A 20,131-nucleotide genomic window follows, 5' to 3' on the forward strand; every position below is an offset into this window, starting at 1 on the left:
CCAAGTATAGAAGTTCCACTCTTCCTGAAAATGTGCAAGCTATCTTATTTGTACTCGCAATTGGTTATATGGATATTCTATCGGTAATTTTATTTACAAATTTTTAATTATGTTCTTGACTTATTTGTGACTTGTGACTTCATATATTAGTTTATTTTGATTTGAATTTTTAACTACCTTTATTTTTGTGTATTTCATATATGGATAAAAATTAAGAAGACAACGTAATAGTTACATCAATATTGTTCAAGCAATGATCAAATGTTCTAGAGGATGTTGATGCAGACATTGATGAGAAAGGCGATGAAGGAGAAGTATTTGACATGAATTATATCTCGATTTATGATATTTAAAGAATGTTGACTTTACTGAAATTTCTATTTTATGAATTTTTCAAAGTTTAGTTACTTTGTTGAACTATTTGGTCAATTAATGTGTAACTATAGACAAGAGTACTCTTATTTGGTGTGTATTATGACTAATTGATCATGTTCTTGAACTCTTGTTTTCTAGAACTATTAATGATTTTTATTTGTAGTGAGACAACATGCGGGCTGGTCCGCCTAACCCGCAACCCACCTTGGGTTGGGGATTTTCAGCCCGCCGAGATGGTGGGTCGACCCGTCGTCGACCCGTCAAACGATGGGTTTTGGTGGATAGACTCGCCCCACCATGGGTTGGCCTGTATGATCGCTCTAACTTTAGTCCACTCAAATCCTTACATAGATCCGTTCTGAATATGAGAACATCATCTTATTTTTGTTCATGAGTGTGTTGCTAGAAAAGACCACACCAATTTAATTCATCTTTTCACATGATCACATTGTTGGTATTTCACTACAGAGCTTCCCTCTAATAAATTTGATTTTTTTTTGAGAAAAAATTAGGGTGTGTCACCCTATTTCATTTAAAAGAGAATGTTAAACAAACTATTAATTCAGTAAAAATTCAAGAATCACAATGAGTCATTAATAATATTGATTACTCAAATTATCTAATTAACATTTATTCTCATTTACCGTTCATTGTAAAATGTGTAGTGTAATTTACAATATCTAATTACATGGTCTAATTATTTAATCAATCTTGTATTTTCTATTGTAAAGTTTTATTATATTTCATAATTGAAACTGAATACATTGAACTTGATGAATTTAATAGTAATTTATTGTTTGACTAATCGGTATAAATATTATATATCCTTACTGGACTGGACGTATAATTTGTTGTCCAATAACAATATATGCATTAATAGCTTTACAGGTTGTGAAATATATAAAAAGACTATATCCTTAGATTTTTTTTTTTTTTCCATTAATAATAATCTAACACGAGTCCTTATTCGGGACTGATTGATTTTCTGGACTGATTGATTTGAATAACCTATCAATTATTTTTTAGTTGGCACGGTTCGGATTCATTTTTTTTTTTAATTTAGATGGAGAAAATAAATAATGATTGATGATGATTTTGAAGAAATGATGATTATTTTTGGTAAAAAGACTTAAAGGATACTAATATATATAAATAAATTAAAAAATAATAATTTAAAATAGAGAGTATTTTAATATTTTGGTTAATGAAATGAGTGATGTGATTGTTGAGAAATGATTGATTTGAAAATTGATTTTGATTGGGTTTTTTTGAAAATCTAAAGGAGAACCAGAGTTGAGATTTAAAAAAAAATGATTTTTTATTTTTATTTTATAAAAATGTACTTGAATAATATTAATATATAGTGATATTTTTTTTTAAATAAAAATTATTTTAATATTTTGATTATTAAATTGAGTGAATTAAAATTGATGAAAAAGTTGATTAAACATTAATTGATTATATTTGAATTTTTGTAATATAATAAAGCCAATTTTATAAGATAATAACTGAACTAAACACACTGATAACTAAGTACCTATCAATACTATTTTTTTACCTTACTAAAATAAGAACTATTATTTTTTTGTAAACCATGAAGAAACAGAAAACATGTTCTCAAGAAGAAGAGGTTCCGAAATAAATCATCGTGTTTCTACTATCTAACCCCTTATTTTAACAATAATATGAATAAACTTAACCACTTATTTTGGTGGTTAAATATTCTCCGTTTTTTATCTATTCAGATAGTTCACTAAAAATAATAGGATTATAAAACTCATATTTTTAGTCTTGTTCTTATATTCGACTCGATACATGTCTTCTAACAACCACCAAACCAACGGTCTCCGGCATAACTAATTGGATCCCAGTCAAATTTCACATAACTCTTCAAATATAAGATGTTGTATCCACCTCTTTTTTAACACATTATGAAAAAACAATATCCTTTCGCATATATTTAGGGGTGTTCATCGGTTCGGTTTTCGGGTTATTCGAGTTCCTCAGTTCAGTTTATTTGAATTGTTATTTTTTTTAGCCAGTACCAGCCGGGAATTGAACCCGAGTTGTACCGCATCAGGGTACTATTGTACCACTAGACCACGGATGCTTTTGTTATTTTTTTATTATTATTAAATCTTGAGTTCAAAATATTCTAATTTGATTATTTAAACTTTTTCTTAAGCTAAGTTTGGAATAATAAATAATAAAAAAATGAATTCGGTTTTCGGTTTGATTTTCGAGTTGAAACTCAAACTCGAAACCAATTCGAAAACCGTATTTGAATTCGAATTGGTTTGAAATTCGATTCGAAAACCGAAAATGAAATTTGAATTCGGTTTATTCGAATTCGGTCGGATATTCGGTTAGACCAAATATTGAACACCCCTATATATATTTATTATCAATCAAAATAACATTATAAAAAATATTTCAACCCAAAAAAATAAATCTGAATAGACATCTTAAAACTCAGCACAATCTTTTCCAATAAAAACTACCGTTATCTTCACTAAGAATCTTAATGGACCTTTAAGAATTTAAGAGCAATTTTTATTCTCAATATATCCATCTTTACATAATGAAATTTTATACTCAAATAATTTGATTTGACTATATCAAATATTTAAAAATAACCACCTACCAAGCTATTCAAATAACTCCATCTTAGTCCTTACAAAATAATAAAATGGTTTAATTCCTTAATATAAAGTATGATACTGAAAAAGATTGAATAATGTAACATAAAATAATGATGCAACGGTGACCCATATTGCTATTTTAGTCACGATGGACGAATAGAAAAAGCGACCGTAAATAGAGAGATTCATTCATACACGCCAAGACCGATGAGTATATTTCTTGTTCCTTTCAAAACCTTACTTTTTTACTTTTAAAAGACCTAAAGATTAAATTTCTTGTTTCTTAATTTGTAATGTCTGGGGATTAACGGATAAAATAATATTGAAAATTACTATTAGTGCATGGTATCTAGCCCTCTATTGATAACATGTACAAACAACTTGGTAGTTTAAAATTTAAAAAAAATGATTCAATTTATTAGCATATTGTTATTAAAAAATTAATAATAATCTACGTACGTCATTGATTAAGTGAGATTGAATCGTTTTCCAAAAAAAAATAATAATTTTCAGTTGACTTGCTAGTTGAATGTTGAGGAATCCATGATATGCATAAAAAAAATGTTAAAGTAATTGTGATTTATTTATTTTTATTTGGTAATGAAATCTTTTTAATCATGCATGTAAAAAAGAATGATAATGATCTAAATTATATTCTAAACTAATTGTAAATTTATAAACATTATTCATTTTTTGAACTATTATCTAGATGAAAAAACTTATATATCAAAATGAATTGAAGAAAAATAAGATATTATAAGTTGTCACAATGAACAAGAAAAATATGTGTTGTTGAAATAGATCTTAATAGATTTGGATGATCACTAGTAAAAAAAAGTCCAATAACGACGGTAGGGGTCGTCGGCATTGAGATATAAATCGTCGCTATAAATAATTTGCGACGGTAAAAAGGCAGTCGCCAGTCGTCGGCAATGCCCTTGTCGTTATTGCCCAAAAGCACATATACCGACCATTTTTGTACCGTCACCATAAAGCCCTCTAAGCCGACGGCCTTTACCATCGCCTTAAAATACTCTATAACGACCACTCTTACCGTCGTCATAGAGGACTCTATGACGACCACTCTTACAGTCGCCATAGAGTATTCTATGACGACCACTCTTACAGTCGCCATAGAGTATTCTATGACAACCACTATTACCGTCGCCATAGAGTATTCTCTGACGACCACTCATACTGTCGCCATAAAGAACTGTATGACGACCACTTTTACCGTCGCCAAAGAGTATTATATGATGACCACTTTTACCCTCACCATTGAGTAACCTATTTGTAGTGTCATTTATAAATATTAAAGCAAACTAAATAATATTCTTAAAACATAAACAAACATAGAATATTATAAAATATTTAGTTTCAAGGTTTTAATAAACAATTTCCTAACTTATCATTGAACAGTAATTATGTCACAACTATTTCCTTACTACAAAAACAAAAACGAAATCACTTTAGTCTTAACAAAATGACCAATTTCAAGACAGGAGAAAATTCATCCACTCCACACTTCAAATGTATTCTTCTTAAAGCACACAAACTGGATCTACTTCATCCACCTGAACCAAAAACAAAAGAGAATTATACAAAAATCTTACACGACTATTATATGTTATTTGATCAATTCAGAACTACAAATATAACTATATAATATTCCTTTTAAATATATTGATACATAAATCATATCATTAACTAATATCAGTATATCATTCATGATCATTCTATTTGTTCAATTTTGAACAATAAAGATCAACTATATAATATTCATTTTACAACTAATGATACATAAACTATCTCAAATCTTAATATCAATACAACATTCATGATCATTATCAATTCTAAATCATAAAGATCAACTATATTAAATATGTAATACGTCAACGGAGAGAAAAGAGATGTGAGAAAAGTGAGCAAAGAGAGCAATACCCGGTCTGTTGACTCCTAACAAAGCAATCATGTTCCTTCCAAAGCAATCATGCATGTTCCTTCTATTTCAAGTTAATTGAAATTCCTATTATAACTGTGCTCTTATATCAAATGTTAAAAAAATTACAATCTACAACTTATAAAAACACAAGTCTTCAATATTTTTTTTCTAAAATCTCCATCTTTATGAATTTAATGTACCTATAATACGAAAAAATAATTGTAATCAACCAATATAATAGTGAAAACATCACTAAAATTTATATAACATGTTAAACTAATAAAAATTACAAAAACAAATACCTATTAATCCATTGAACAATGAAAATTATTCATTATCTTCTTAAATATCATCCAAAATTAACCCATCTATGAAATAGTTAACAAGTTAAAATAATCAAAATAATATTTCATAGTAATATAAATAATAAAAAAATACAATGCTGTAATAATCTGACCTCTATCATGAAGCGATACACTTTGTGGCATTGATGAAGTGAGAGAATGGTGTAAAAAAATTCAGCGACAAGAATGGTGATGGATACCTGAAATACTATTAAGACATTAGAAAATAGAAATAATTAAAACACATATGAATGACAAACCAACAATTTTTATAATGTATAATTGAGATTATACTAATTAATTAAATCAGTCTGGCAAAGGTTGAGAGATTTTGAAAAACAAAATTTATAAAACAAGGCACACTTTCATAAAGGACTAGTGATTTTATCTTATTAACAACATTATAGATAAGATGTCATGCATAAAAGTTGACCTCAATAACTAACAAGAACTTGAGGTGTCCACACATACCAATAACTTGCAACTAGTATTAAAAACAATATAATAAGCAACTAGTATTAAAAAAAATATAATAAAAGATGGAAAAAAAATTGGTCTTTGAGGATTAATTGATCCCCTTTATAGAAAGGTGACAACATGAGTAATTAAAACATAAAACAGGTTGGTACATTAACCTATTCTCAGATGATGAGCCAGTTTGTAGTGTAATTCAATAAAGATTCATTTGATCGAGAAGAGGAACTCATAATTTTTATTGAAAATTTTATTTTGAAGCTTAAGAGTTGAAAATATTGAATCGCAACAAATAATCATAATGGATGACAGTCAGAATGGATGATAGAATGTTTTCCATCCTAATTGTTAGGGAGGTTCTTCTCTACTTTGGTATATTAAATATATATATATATATATATATATATATATATATATATATTCAATTTTCTCAATCAATTAGACAAACAAAACATACTAAAAACAAACAAAAACAGACCAGATTCAAAGAAGGCATTCTTAGTTTAATAAAACCTAACCCATTTTATGAACATAATTTCTGGATAGTCGTCCTACTTAAATACCATAAAACTACACGATATAAACAAAATTTATGCACAAAAGATGTATTTTAGGCAAATTATCATCCAAAACTAATGTACAGTCTTGATTTTATTGTTTTTCCATTTTACATATTGGTTGATAAAAAATAAGTGAAATTTCTTCTCCTGTTTAATTGGGTATTGAGTTTTCTTATAAGATTATCTTTCAAATTGATTGGGCTATTATATCTAAAATGTAATGTAAAAGCATATATTAATGATGTAAATAGATTATTCTGTATAAGCAGGGACATCAAGTAATTATATCATATTTGTAAAGGCAAATCATATTATAATGGAGTAGAGTGGAAGGCTAGCTAGAGAACATTCCAAGACTTTTCTTTTTTCTTCTTCTTTCTCTAAAGTCTAATTACATTAAATAACATGATTAATGCCTCATAATTAGATACAAGTTCCCATTTGACCCATTGAATTAACCATTAAAAGAAAATAAAATAAAAATGTATTTTATGTGATCCTAATTAGTTTAGTGATCATGGAGTATTGAGCCTTTGATTTTTCATTTGATTTGATAAAAAATAATATCACATCACCTAACATAGCTATATATCTGACTTGCACACATTCCAAAACATTGAGATAGTAGATGGAAATTATTCATAGGATGGAGTTAGTCATTCTAAAACTTCCTCTCATCACACAATAATTTCTATGAAATTGATTTCTTTTTACTTGGAGTTACTCTTCTTTATCTTAACTTCTCTAGTCATAATCTTTCACTCTCGTTTACTAAAGTGCAATTCAGCCAGGAAAAAATCTATCAAGTGTTCAATGTCCATTCACATCCATTGTAAATGAAAATTTATCACTAAGCATACCAAAAATTCAGAATTATGAAAATGCAAGACTATCCCAAAAAAAGACCTTCCATGACAAACAAGTTAGTCTCCTCATCATCAATAGGCACAAACAAGTCAAACCTAATAGAAACTACATGATTATTCAGCCCTAACCTTTCTCTTTTGGCTCTTCAGATTTTGACCAATCTAGTTCCAAACCTGAATTATGACAATATATGTGGTGGTCTCCTCAGTTTCTTTTATTCTTAATCTAGATATATACCAATGATTAAGAACTACAAAAATGTGTGTATAGTTAGCATAAGAACTTCAATATGAAGTGATTTATAAAGAACAATCAAAGGAAAATCCAGTTGAAATCCATAAACGTGTCTATAAGTGTGTTAATAATTGAAGGATCAGATAGGCGTAAAGATGAACATTCCACTAATTAAGCATAAGGACATGTATAATTATTGCGAAGAAAAATGAAAACAAAACGAATCGAGACATTACCTTTCAGCTCGAGAATCGCCCTTTCCCTGCTCTAACAGCACCAAAGGTTATTGTTGATCAGGTTTACGACACAGATGTAAACAATGAATAATCGTTGATGCGACTGCGATCGATTAGAACCTTGAAAGGGGAGTTTACATAAGTCATGAAAGATTTCAAGGCTCTGATTATTAATCTATGTTTTATAGTTTGAGAAGTAGTAAACCTTATAGATCTGTTTTACTAACATGCCATTTTGGCGATAAATTGAGAGAAATACCTTCTATCCTTCGTGTATAGCTAGGTTGGAACGCAGGTTCAGAGAGCGATTGCGGGAACAGGGAACTGGAGCGGCCGTCAGCGGAGAGCCAGATCAAGGAGCAAGGAGTAGCTGTAATTAGTTATATAGCTGTAGAATGCAAAAATTCTTGTTGTGTTTCATCAATCAATGAAAGAAAGTTGGGAGAAAGGAAAGGGTTAAAGCAACGAGAGGGAAACAGGGAGCAAGGAAAGAAGAAATGGAGGGAGCTGAAAAATATTTTAATATAAGATTTTTTTCACTCATTAAAACGAATCTTTTCATTTTAATTATTACTGGACAAATCATTTTTTCTAAAATTAACAGAAATAATTAAAATGGTTATTTATTATTAATAAAAAAAATATCATCATTTTAATTACTAATGGCCAGATCATTTTTTTCTAAAAATTAGTTGTAATAAGTGAGATAATTATTGTTCATTACAAACAAAATCAATCAAGCTTTAATTATACTTTGTTATTTTATTTAAGAATGAACAAGTATTTTAATTTGATAATATATAATATATTTAAATAGACCACATTTTATTTAAAAGTAAGGAGGTATACCGATGACCCAAAACAATCGATATATTGGTTGAAATACCGAGGACTTTTAAGTCGTCGCTATTAAACCTTAAATACCGATGATTTTTTAAATGGTCGTTATTAAACCACTAAATACCTACAACTATTTCTTGGGTCGGCATTGTTATGCTATATACTGATGGCTTTTGTTCCCATCGGCATTTGTCGTCGCTATTGAAGCTTTTTTTACTAGTGGATCTAATAAAAGGGTAAACATGATATTTTGAAATAGAAATGATTGAAAAGTCATTATAATCCGGTTACATTGATCTTCTTAAGGCAGCAGCAGTTGCCATTGCTGTCGTTCACCCGCTCTCGGTAAAACCTTGGTCGACTTCTCTAGTAAGACAATGGTAACAGGATATAATGTGGTCGATCGATATTAATGGAGAACACATTAGTCTCATCCACTTACTTTTTTATGAGAATATAAAACATATATGTTACAATGGTGATCTTATCACAATACCTTTTGTCCATTTGCAAGCATTTGTTTGGCAAAAATGATAAGGCACTAAAGTGGTTACAGATGGTGTTCTAACAACTAAGAGAAGTGATTGGTATAGATAATACCCTCCTTCCCAACCATTGAATATTTGTAAGTGATGGATATAGACAACCTTACTAAACCAAAAATGTATCCTATCTAATTATTTAAGAAGTATTCATTCACTACTTCTTAATTTTATCTTTCTCCTTATTTATTATTTTAAAATAATAATATGGGACTTATTTTGGTCATTAATATTGTTTAATTAAACAGACCAACCATTGTATTTAAATAGCAAGAGTCTTACCTAATAAAATTTTCAGGATCGATTTTTACATTAAAGCGAGTTATAAAATACACAAAAAGATTACTTGTTTAATGAATTGATACTTCCATACAAGTTTAATAAGCATTTAGGGGGTTAATATGTGTGACATGAATATATATGTCTTGATAGAAATCTCATTTAAACATTTCAAAAATTGTTTTTCTAGAGAAATTGACCTATTCTTTAGCTAGTGTGATGATGGTAATAGGTAGTTTGTTGCTTATCTATAGGCACTTCTAAACAAGGTTATTGGATGTTTGATGAATTTAATATGGTATCCTTTGTATTCTTCTTCTCCTTTATCAACCCCATTTATTTAAAGAAAATAGAAAAAAAAATGATGAGATCTCTCCCTGTCTCTTCACACATTCAATTTAAATCAATTGTGTCATTGAAAGATTGCCAAATTTAATAGTTTATTTTCTATGTAATTATCCCCTTCCTTCTCTCAAGATCTTAGGAAAACATAGTATGGAATCATCAGTTTTTTTTGTGTTGTGTATGCTTCATTCTGCAATAGCTCTTAGCTCAGGAGCAATGATGGTGTTTTCCACAAATGGGATCATTGTTTTAGGTCATGGAAATGAGGCTGTTGGATCAACCCCACATGACCAGCTTCTGGTTCGGACCTCTGTTTCTTTCTCTGGCCTTCTTCTTTTTGCGATTGGGTTTCTTCTCTTTATGGTGGCATTTGTGAAGGAAAGGGAGTTTCAAGTCTTCTTTGCAGAAGGATGTTTGCTTCTTCATATTGCCATGGCGATTTGGAGAGCTTTCTTTGAAAGTAATCTTGAAGAGCTTCGTAGTGATTGGCTCAAGCAAGTTATTGGTGATATTGTGTTAGGTCTCTCTTGGGGTTCTTTTGTTGTTTATTCATGGGGAGAGAAGTATGATTAATTAGATTAATGATGATTGATTGATTCATTAGTTTTATAAGAAAAAAAACAGAACTTGGGAGAGAAACTAATTTGTTATATTTTTATTTTTTTTATTTACTTCTCATGATTTGAAACAAGTAATTTTAAGGCTTTTGGAAACTTTTTTTGTGTGCTTATGGTAATGCACATATTGGAAGTCATTCGCAAATGATGGAATCTTCATTGTTATTAGGGATGGTGAGGCGGGAAATGCTATATTCTATTTCAGGAATTTGTTTTATTATCGTCCTCGCTCCATTCAATTTTGAGGAATCACCGCATGACACGTGTTGGAAAAAAATATAATTGATTCTCTATTTGATTGAAAAATTTAAGGGCAAATAAAACACAAATAAAAGCGGGAAGTAATAACACAATGAACACAAAATATTTTACGTGAAAAACCTTCTCAAATTAAGGAGTAAAAACCACTTAATTTTACGTCAAATCAAACTTTATTATAATAAGATGTCGGATATACAATAAAGGTATAACAACCTTTAATAGCGCAAAAAGATAAAATGACATAACCAAAAAGATACAAACATTTTGGTCTCAAACGAGTATAGGGGTGAGTCGGTATGATATACCTTAATATTTTATTCATACTTTATACTTTACCGAAAATTTCGGTATACAAAACATTCATATCTTTACCTTACCTTGATTTCAGTATACCTTTGTTTCGGTATATAAAAAATTCATACATTTACTTTAACTTGATTTCGGTATACCTTAATTTCGGTACTGTATCGATATTATACATTTAATACCTAAAAAATATAAAATTAAAAAAAATTAATCTTACCGGTAAAGTAAAGATGACATATATTGAATAATATTTTAATATAATTATATTTTGATATTATTCAAAAATTATATTTCTATAATTAAATAAATATAAAATTTATTTAACTATTTTCTTATAAGTATTATATATATATATATATTATATTATAATTTATAAATACTATTTTGGTATTTCGGTATATCTCGATATACTAAAATTTTAAAAATCTCATACTTTTACCGTATCAATAATTTTGGTATTGGTACCATACCTTACCTTTTTTTTGGTATACCTTAAAATTCAATATTTTCGATAAATTGCGGTACGGTATTTCGATTTACCTATAATATTAGTAATTTTTCCCACCCCTAAACGAGTCAAATAAAACTCAAATTTGGCAGAAATTTTAAGCCATAGAAAATTAAACTTCGAGACGTCCAAACATTGATCCGACCGTTGAAAATATAGAGGAATGAGTTACTAACATCTCGACAAAATCTCAGCACAATTAAACTCCGTTTGAACCTCCGATAATCAGTTTGATGAACACTTCCAGACTCTAGACGAAAATCTATTATATTTTCACTCTCTCTGCCTCCATTTTATTTTGACATCCTACTTTTCTTTCTGGAGGTTATTCTATTAAATACTAGAGCTATTAGGGATATAACATAACCTTTTAAAATATTATATTATCCTTAATGAAATTAAAGTGAACTTTGTTAGTTTTGTTTGGGCTCCCAACTATAAAAAGGACCCAATAGTGGTTCAAGTTTATTTTTAATTCATTAAGGGTAATATAATATTTTAAAGAGTTATGTTATAACCTAATAGATCTAATATTTAAAGAGCAACAACTATCATTAATAAGAAGAAGTCAAAAATTAAAGGAGAGGAAGAAAGAGAAATCTGGTAGCAGATTTTCGCCTACAACCACGCAAGGTTCATCAAATTGACAATCGGAGATTCAAATGAAGTCTGATTGCGCTGAATTTGTTGAGAGGTTGGTAATTAATTCCTCTATATTTTCAACGGTCGAATCAAGGTTTGAACGTCTTGAACTTTATTTTTCTGGGGCTTATAGTTTCTGCCTAATTTGAATTTTTTATTTGACTTGTTTGGGACCAAAAAGTTTGTATCTTTTTTGTTGTGCCATTTTATCTTTCTGCGGTATTAAAAGTTTGTTATACCTTGATTGTATCTTTTTGGTTATGCCCTTTTATCTTTCTACGGTATTAAAAGGTAGTTATACCTTGATTGTATTCCTGACATCTGATTATACTGAAGCTTGAATTGGACGTAAAGTCCCATGGTTTTTACTCCTTGATTTGAGGAGGTTTTTCTCGTAAAATATCGTGTATTCATTGTGTTATTTATTTCGGATTTTACTTGTGCTTTATTTTCTCCTAAGTTTTTTAATCAAATAGGGAATCAATTTTACGTTTTTCCCAACAAATGGTATTAGAGCTTGGTTAGTTGTTTTAGACTTGATTGAAATATGAAGATAAACACAAGTGTGATGATATTGTTGAATGATTTAAATTATCAAATTTGGAAAGAAAAGATGAATGATATGTTATTTGTTAAGAAGGTTTTACACTTATCTGTTTTTGGTAGTGAGAAACATGCATCCAAATCTGATGAAGAATGTAATTTTGAGCATTAACATGTATGTGGTTTTATTTGTCAGTTTGTTGAAGAGAATGTTTACAACCACATCTACATTAGACTAATGTACAATATTTATGGAATAAACTTGAAAATTTATATGTTTCAAAGACTGAAAGTAATAAATTATTCTTGCTTTAGAAATTAACTCATTTGAGATATAATGATATCGCTTCTATGGCTGATCATTTAAATAGTTTCAGGGTATTCTTGATCAAATGACAGACATGAGAATTAAGTTTGAAGATGATGTTCAAAGACTTTATTTATTAACTACTCTACCCGATTCGTGGGAAAAGTTTAAGGTTTCTCTTTGTAATTATGTTGCTAATGGTGCAGTAACTCTACAGATGGCCAAAGGTGGCGTCATGAGTGAGGAATTGTAATTCTCTTTGGAGAAATGTTCTCATTGTATTGCTGAAAAACAAATTAGAGTATCGTTCAAACATAATCTTCTTTCAAGAAATTCAAAAGTCTTAAAACCGGTGCATTCAGATATTTATGGTCTTTTAAAGGTACAAACTATTAGTAGTGTTCTTTCTTTTGTAACGTTTATCGATGATCATTTCAGGAAGTTTTGATTATATGTTTTAAAGTCTAAAAATGAGGTTTTAGACAAGTTCAAAGAGTTTCATGCACTTGTTGAAAGAGAGACCGAGAATAAGATCAAGTGTATTCGTAGTGATAATGGTTGTGAGTATTGTGGTCCATTTGATGCATACTACAGACAACAAGGGATTATACATCAGAAAACACCTCCAAAGACTCCTCAGTTGAATGGTCTTGCAGAAAAGATGAACAAAACAATTGTTGAGATGATTAGATGTTTTTTTCATAAGCAAAATTATCTCAAACGTTTTGGGTTGAAACATTACTCACATTAGTACATGTTATTAATTTGAGTCCTACAATAGCTTTAAACGGTGAAGTTCCAAATAAGGTAGGAACTCGTAAAAATATTTCGTATGATAATTTACGAGTATTTGAATGCAAGTGCTCTGTTCATATTCCAAAAGATGAAAGATCAAAGTTGGATTTGAAGAGTCGAGAGTGCATTTTCTTGGGTTATGGCCAAGATGAATTTGGTTACAGATTGTACGATCCAGTTGCAAAGAAGTTTGTCAGAAGTCGTATTATCATCTTTTATGAAAATGAGACTATTGAAAACATTGATAAATCTAAAAATAGTGAGTTGAAGGAAAATGTGAGTGGATAGATTTAGATCCAGTTCAATTATTTAATTCACCTAGTTCAATAGAAAATCAGCTGCAACAAGATGATTCTCAAGATGAACATGACGTTCAAATTGAGAATATTAGTAACGAGTAAGAGGAATTATCTACAATTCCATCTAAAAGATTGACAATAGATAGACAATCTTCTACGAAATATTTTATTAATTATTCATATTCATTAATAGAATATTTCGTAGAAGATTGTCTATCTTTTACCGATCTTTTAGATGAAATTGTAGATAATTCATCTTGCTCGTTACTAATATTTTCCATTTGAACATCATGTTCATCATTAGAATTATAATGTTGCAATTGATTTTCTATTGAACTAGGTGAATGAGATAATTGAACTGGATCTAAATTTATCTACTCACATTTTTCATTCAAATCAGTATTTTTTGCTTTATCAATATTTCAATAGTCTCATCTTCACAAAAGATGACATCACGATTTCAGACAAACCTCTTTGCAACTTGATCGTACAATCTGTAACCAAATTAATCTTTACCATAACCCAATAAGATGCACTCTCGACTCTTCAAATCAAACTTTGATCTTTCATCCTTTAGAATATGAACAGAGAGCACCTGTATTCAAATATTCGTAAGTAATCTTAAGAAATATTTTTATGAACACATACTTTATTTGGAACTTCACCGTCTAAAGCTATTGTAGGACTCAAATTAATAACATGTACTACTGTGAGTAATGTTTCAGCCCAAAACGTTGAGATAATTATTCTTCTGAAAGCAAACATCTAATTCTCTAAAAAATTATTTTATTCATCCTTAACGTGAAGCCATTCAACTAAGGAGTCCTTGAAGGTGTTTTATGTCTTATTCCTTGTAGGCCCGACCCCAAGTTTTGGACTGTCCCAGCCTCAATCATAAAAAAAAATATCGATATTTCTTATTATTTCCTAAGTCTAGTTTAAAAAATTGATAAAAAATTGATTTTTTAGATTTGAATTCATAACCAAATAAAAACTCTAAGTTTTATCTTAAACTACTAAATTATAATATTTTATATTTAAAATATATAATTGACCGAATAAAGGCGACACCAAATTTTTAATTTTTAGTATATAATATTATATATTATAAAATATCTATTTTAATATATAATATAATATTCATTTTATATTTATTTCCTTATAATACAATAATTTTTTCTCTCTATATTATATATAGAGTAATGATAGGGGGAGCGAAAATATTGTAACGAAAGTATAGCGAATGACGTGTCAAAATGATTAGGATTGATGACTAGGTCTTCTTTAATATATTTATTTATCTCTCCTCCTTTCATTAATAATTTCTCTTTCTTCTCTTCATTTATATTTTTTTTTTTCTTTTTTTATCTATTAATTTATAATTGTATATTTAAATTAATTAATATATATATTTATAAATATTTAAAAGTAATAACTGTAAAAATTAATAAACATATATATAAAAAAGAATAAGAAGTTAAATATGTATATGATTAATTTTTTTAATTTAATTAATTTTTTGTGATTAATAGTTAATTAATTTATTTATGTATTTTTAATATAAATAATATTAAGGAGAACGAATAAATCAAATTAATAAAATATATAAATGCACATATTTTTTAAAATATATATTAAATTATAAATATAAATATATATAAAATAAAAAGTAAATATATATATTAATAATTTGAATTATTTCTCTTAAAAAATATTCATATTAAATTATTATTTCTCTTCTTTAAATCATTTTTATTTCTCTTAAAAAAAATAAAAGTCTGGTTTTATTCTTATTTAATTTTCTTATAATATATATATTAAAATTTACCTTCTAAATAATATTATAACTTTCATTTTTATATAACGTTTCTTTGTATATATATGTTGAAGATTAGTAATTTGAATTTTATTTATTATAAATATTAATAATTTGTATTTTAAGTTAAAATTACAAATTTATTTTTTTCAATTTTAAATTAAGTAAATAGTAAATAATTTATTTAAATAAAAAAATTAAGAGAGAGAAATTATTAAATGCAGTTGTTGGTGACATGTACAATTTAAAATGAAAGAGTGAGAAAAATTGATACGCGTCCTATTTATTAGGTGACATGTACAATGCCACATCATTCGCTGCCTCATTAGCTGCAATATTTTCGCTCCCCCTATCATTACTCATTATATATAATAATATATTTTTTTCACTCTCCATATTATATAATAATATATTATTTAATTATTTTTTTATAATATTAATTTTTTTCTCTCTCCATATTATATTTAATATAATAATATAATAATTTTTTGATTGTAAATTGGAAACGATTTAATTATTTTTTAATAACATTATTTTATCCTTAATATTAAACTTATCTTCTATCTATCTCTATTTTAACTATTTTATATGTTTATATTATAGCAGTCTTTTCATCTTTAATATTTTAAATTTTTTTTTATCATAAATTCAACTTTAACCTGAAAATTATTTTTGATGTTCCATTTTAATACTCTTAAATTTATTTACTTTTATTTATTTTTATTCTTATGTTTATATTCATAACCTCTTCTCATTTTAAAATATTTATCATATTTTTTTTTTATTATAGAAACATCATACACAATATACTCACAAATATTATTATGTTTATCTTTATAACCTCTTCTCATTTTAAAATATTTATCAAATTTTTTTATTATAGAAACATTATATACAATATACTCACAAATATTATTAAAGAAGGATTCAAAACACCAAATTAATCGTATCAAGTATTTTTTTTTTTAAAATCAATGATTTAGTTATATATTTAATTTGTATATTTAATATATTTCTGATAAAATGTACACATATTATATTTATTTTAATTTTGAGGAACCACAAAATTTGAATTAAAATAAGGCCTCTCAATTCTCGGGTTCGGCACTAGCCCTAACTCGAAGGCTTGCCGAATTTACTCTCGAACCGCATCAAATAGATCACGATACTCACCGTCCCATTATGATAAAGCGAATAAATTTGATTTTCTTGTGGATCTCTCAATAATAGCATTGACTCTTTGAACTTATCTAAACACTCAAATCAAAAGTAAAGTCACCTCAGAAAACTTGGAATTGCTGATTTTTTTCATGTTGAGCTAAATTATATTAAATTCAAATATCAACTAGCAATAGTGTAGAAAAATCTTTTTTACAAAATTTAATTTATAAAATATATATATATATATATATATATATATATATATAATTAATGATAACTTGCGGGAAAAGAAAGAGATGCGAAGGCAACGACTATATAAATTGATTGTGAAATTCTGCGGCTGCGGCTTAAATACGCAATCTTTAATACAACTTTCGTCTACCCATTTCGTCCGCCCGCTTCTTGAACAAGACCAATCCCGCCTCTCGTCTTCTTTGAAACCCTAGAACCCAACAAAGGTATGTTCATTGACGCCACATTATAGGTCCTTAAAGCATCTGATGGTCTCTATTTTCTTCAAATTTATTGTTTTCAAATCTGGAAATCCTTCTTTTCGCTGAGTTTGATTCTATGAACTAACTTGAGTTTGCCTCTTGTCATTTGGAATTTATAGTCCTGTATATTTCTGAATCTGATATCTGAAGAAGGGTTAGGGCTAATTGAAGAAAAATAGATAGGAAATCTGATTCTAGTTTTCCGATCATCTTCAACTAATTTTTTCATCATGTTGAATTCTAACAAGTCTTCCTCTTCTATCAGATTAATAATGCTCAAAACCCTGTGAATCTGGATACCTGACATACTATTGAGTTATTTTCAGTTGTTGGATGTTGTTCATACTGTTTTGCCCATTAAAGGAGAAATTCTAATTTTCAATTTGAATGACGGATGAAGCAGGACTAGCCACATGATTTGAATGGGCTTGTTTTGTCTTCAGATCAAACCATTTCTCATATTTTAGATTATGACTAGATGGGAATTTGTTTGATCTTTCCATTTTCTAACTTTGAATGATTTTTCTCCTGTTTTTCTCTATGTTTTTTGCAATCTTAGTGGTGACACTCGTTATGTATTGTGTTATCAAGTTTAATAGATATTTAATGATTACCAAGTTTGAGTTCATCCTTTTCATAATGAATAATTTGCAGATGACAGTTGAATAATATATTTCCCTGGATAAATGAGCAGTATTGAGATGTAGATTGTCTATCACTAGGAAGATTCTGCTCAATTTGCATTAGTATAAACTGATAACATCACCTTTTGGACATGGGGTCCTCTGGTTTAGATACCTAGATGATTTGAAGGGATGCCTAAGCTTATATTTAGAGGCGAAAAGTGCTTAGGGTGTGCTTTTCTATTTGGCAAACTTCACACTGAAAGGAAATCAGATTTTGTTGACAATTAAAGATGACATACATTTTAAATATGAAATGTTTGGATGAACTAGACGAAAGTACCACATCACGGGTTTCATTTTCTCAGTTTTTACTGCTAGCTTTTTACCTCAACTATCACGAGTGATCAACAAAATTACTTAACAAAGGGATGAAGTCTAGAAAACAGAGACCTGCACGAAACTCAACACAACCAATCATCTTTTCGGTGCGCAGTTTATGGTAAACACAAGAATTAGCAAGAAATTTGTTTTGTTATTGAGATCACAGTATCCACTAACTGACACAAGAGTGCAATCAAGATCATGTAACGAGTAGTACATACTTGAGAATTAAGGTGCGTGCTTGAAAGATAGATACTTAATATTCTGATCACTTTAGTGCCTGTCCCATTAGAGCTATAGGCACCCACTGAGTTATCACATTGAGAAAAATGATTTATTATGTTTCATGTGTTCTAAAGTACATTGGTCCACAATTTATAAGTAACCGTGACTTCCTTCTTCTTTTCCTGAGGCTAGCTCAACATCTCTCCGCCATAGGTAATACCTTCTGAGAAGATGGTGCACCAACTGAAGAATACAGAAGCAGGTTAGAAATTTTCAGGATCAAAAGACGGCCGCCTAGCTAGAAGAGAACCAAGAAGCAGATCAGATGCATTAATCACCAAACCTGGTTAAGAAGAACTCTAGAGGGGTGGCTCTGCTGAAGAACATTTCTTTAATACCATGAGATGAAGTTTGAAATAGTTTCAAAATCTGATCTTATTGATGTGGTTAGATTTTGATGTTTACATTTGTGACTCCCATTTGGAAATACTTGTAGTTTTGGTATCTGTATCCGGATCTAATACAGATAAACAACAATAAAATTTGAATGTCTCTAACTAAGTTTAGTTTCTATAACATAGCTTCTTTCAAACATAAAGGCAATTGAGTTTCACAACTGCATGTTTTTCCTCGGAAATGACCTGATTATTCAGTATAATACTTGTTTGTTTTTAGTAATAATTCTATACTTGCTGGATGAATGCCCATATAGAGCATTTTGATTCTGTCCTTTACTTCCATTTTGGAAGAAGTTTGAATTTCCATGATAAGGAAGTTAGTTTCTAACATCTGGCTTCTTTAACAGGAGCTTCTGTAAATGGAAGCGCTGCAAGTTCATAATACTGGAGCTGTTACTGCAACAACTGTACAAGATGTGAAGCCCAAGAAGAAAATATGTTGCGCTTGCCCCGACACTAAGAAGCTGAGGGATGAATGCATCGTGCAGCATGGGGAAGATGCGTGTTCTAAATGGATCGATGCTCACAAAAGATGCCTTCGTGCAGAAGGGTTCAATGTTTGAAATTCAAACTAATTCCAAAATATTTGGAAGGATGTTCCAATTTTGTATACATTGGTGGAATGATGAAGAAGTTGAGATCAAATAAATGAACAACATCCATTTTTGGTTAACTAAAGATGATATGGGGATTGGTTTCCTTGCTTTTTGACATAGTTAGTAAATAAAATTGACTATTTACTCGTCTATTTTTAACTAATTTCTGATATTTTCAAGGCTTAGTGCTAAAAATGATCAATTTCCTACCATATTTGATAATGATTCTTTTAGTATTTCTTTGTTTTAATTTAATCTCATTGAAACAAGTCAATTACTTGAAAAATATTTATATTTGATATAAAATGTGTCTAGTTGACAGTCTTATTTCACAATTGAATTGGTAGATTTTTAATTTTATCTATTTTTTTAACTAATGGATAAGTTTTGAGGCAAGTAGATTTTTTCCAATATAA

At 28.7% G+C, this 20,131-nt stretch overlaps 2 protein-coding genes and 1 long non-coding RNA gene across 7 annotated transcripts; 2 read left to right on the plus strand and 1 right to left on the minus strand.

The window, feature by feature from the left end:
• Nucleotides 1-4,334: 4,334 nt before the first annotated feature.
• On the minus strand, nt 4,335-8,170 carry LOC124940656. 2 transcript variants are annotated; one of them, XR_007099501.1, is made up of 5 exons: nt 7,934-8,170; nt 7,675-7,794; nt 5,417-5,503; nt 4,959-5,020; nt 4,335-4,591 (listed from the first exon to the last, which is right to left on the minus strand). It is a non-coding gene; the product is annotated as an uncharacterized LOC124940656 (long non-coding RNA). The 2 variants fall into 2 exon arrangements; XR_007099502.1 differs by lacking the exons at nt 4,335-4,591; nt 4,959-5,020 and adding exons at nt 5,039-5,159; nt 5,262-5,327.
• A 1,726-nt stretch (nt 8,171-9,896) lies between these two features.
• Nucleotides 9,897-10,253, plus strand: LOC124939014. Its single transcript, XM_047479532.1, has one exon. It carries the CDS (start codon nt 9,897-9,899, stop codon nt 10,251-10,253), a length of 357 nt encoding a protein of 118 aa, XP_047335488.1.
• A 6,986-nt stretch (nt 10,254-17,239) lies between these two features.
• On the plus strand, nt 17,240-19,858 carry LOC124939784 (cytochrome c oxidase copper chaperone 1-like). 4 transcript variants are annotated; one of them, XR_007099421.1, is made up of 3 exons: nt 17,251-17,393; nt 18,421-18,669; nt 18,854-19,446. XR_007099421.1 is itself a non-coding variant. In XM_047480229.1 (3 exons), exon 3 carries the CDS (start codon nt 19,479-19,481, stop codon nt 19,680-19,682), a length of 204 nt encoding a protein of 67 aa, XP_047336185.1. In that variant the 5' UTR covers nt 17,376-17,393; nt 18,421-18,669; nt 19,467-19,478; the 3' UTR covers nt 19,683-19,858. The 4 variants fall into 4 exon arrangements, 2 of the variants coding, with proteins under 2 accessions (XP_047336184.1, XP_047336185.1); XM_047480229.1 differs by lacking the exon at nt 18,854-19,446 and adding an exon at nt 19,467-19,858 and having other exon boundaries at nt 17,376-17,393; XR_007099420.1 differs by lacking the exon at nt 18,421-18,669 and having other exon boundaries at nt 17,240-17,393.
• The last annotated feature ends 273 nt before the right edge of the window (nt 19,859-20,131 follow it).

The sequence above is a fragment of the Impatiens glandulifera genome, chromosome 5 (assembly GCF_907164915.1).
Source record: "Impatiens glandulifera chromosome 5, dImpGla2.1, whole genome shotgun sequence".
NCBI lineage: Eukaryota > Viridiplantae > Streptophyta > Magnoliopsida > Ericales > Balsaminaceae > Impatiens > Impatiens glandulifera.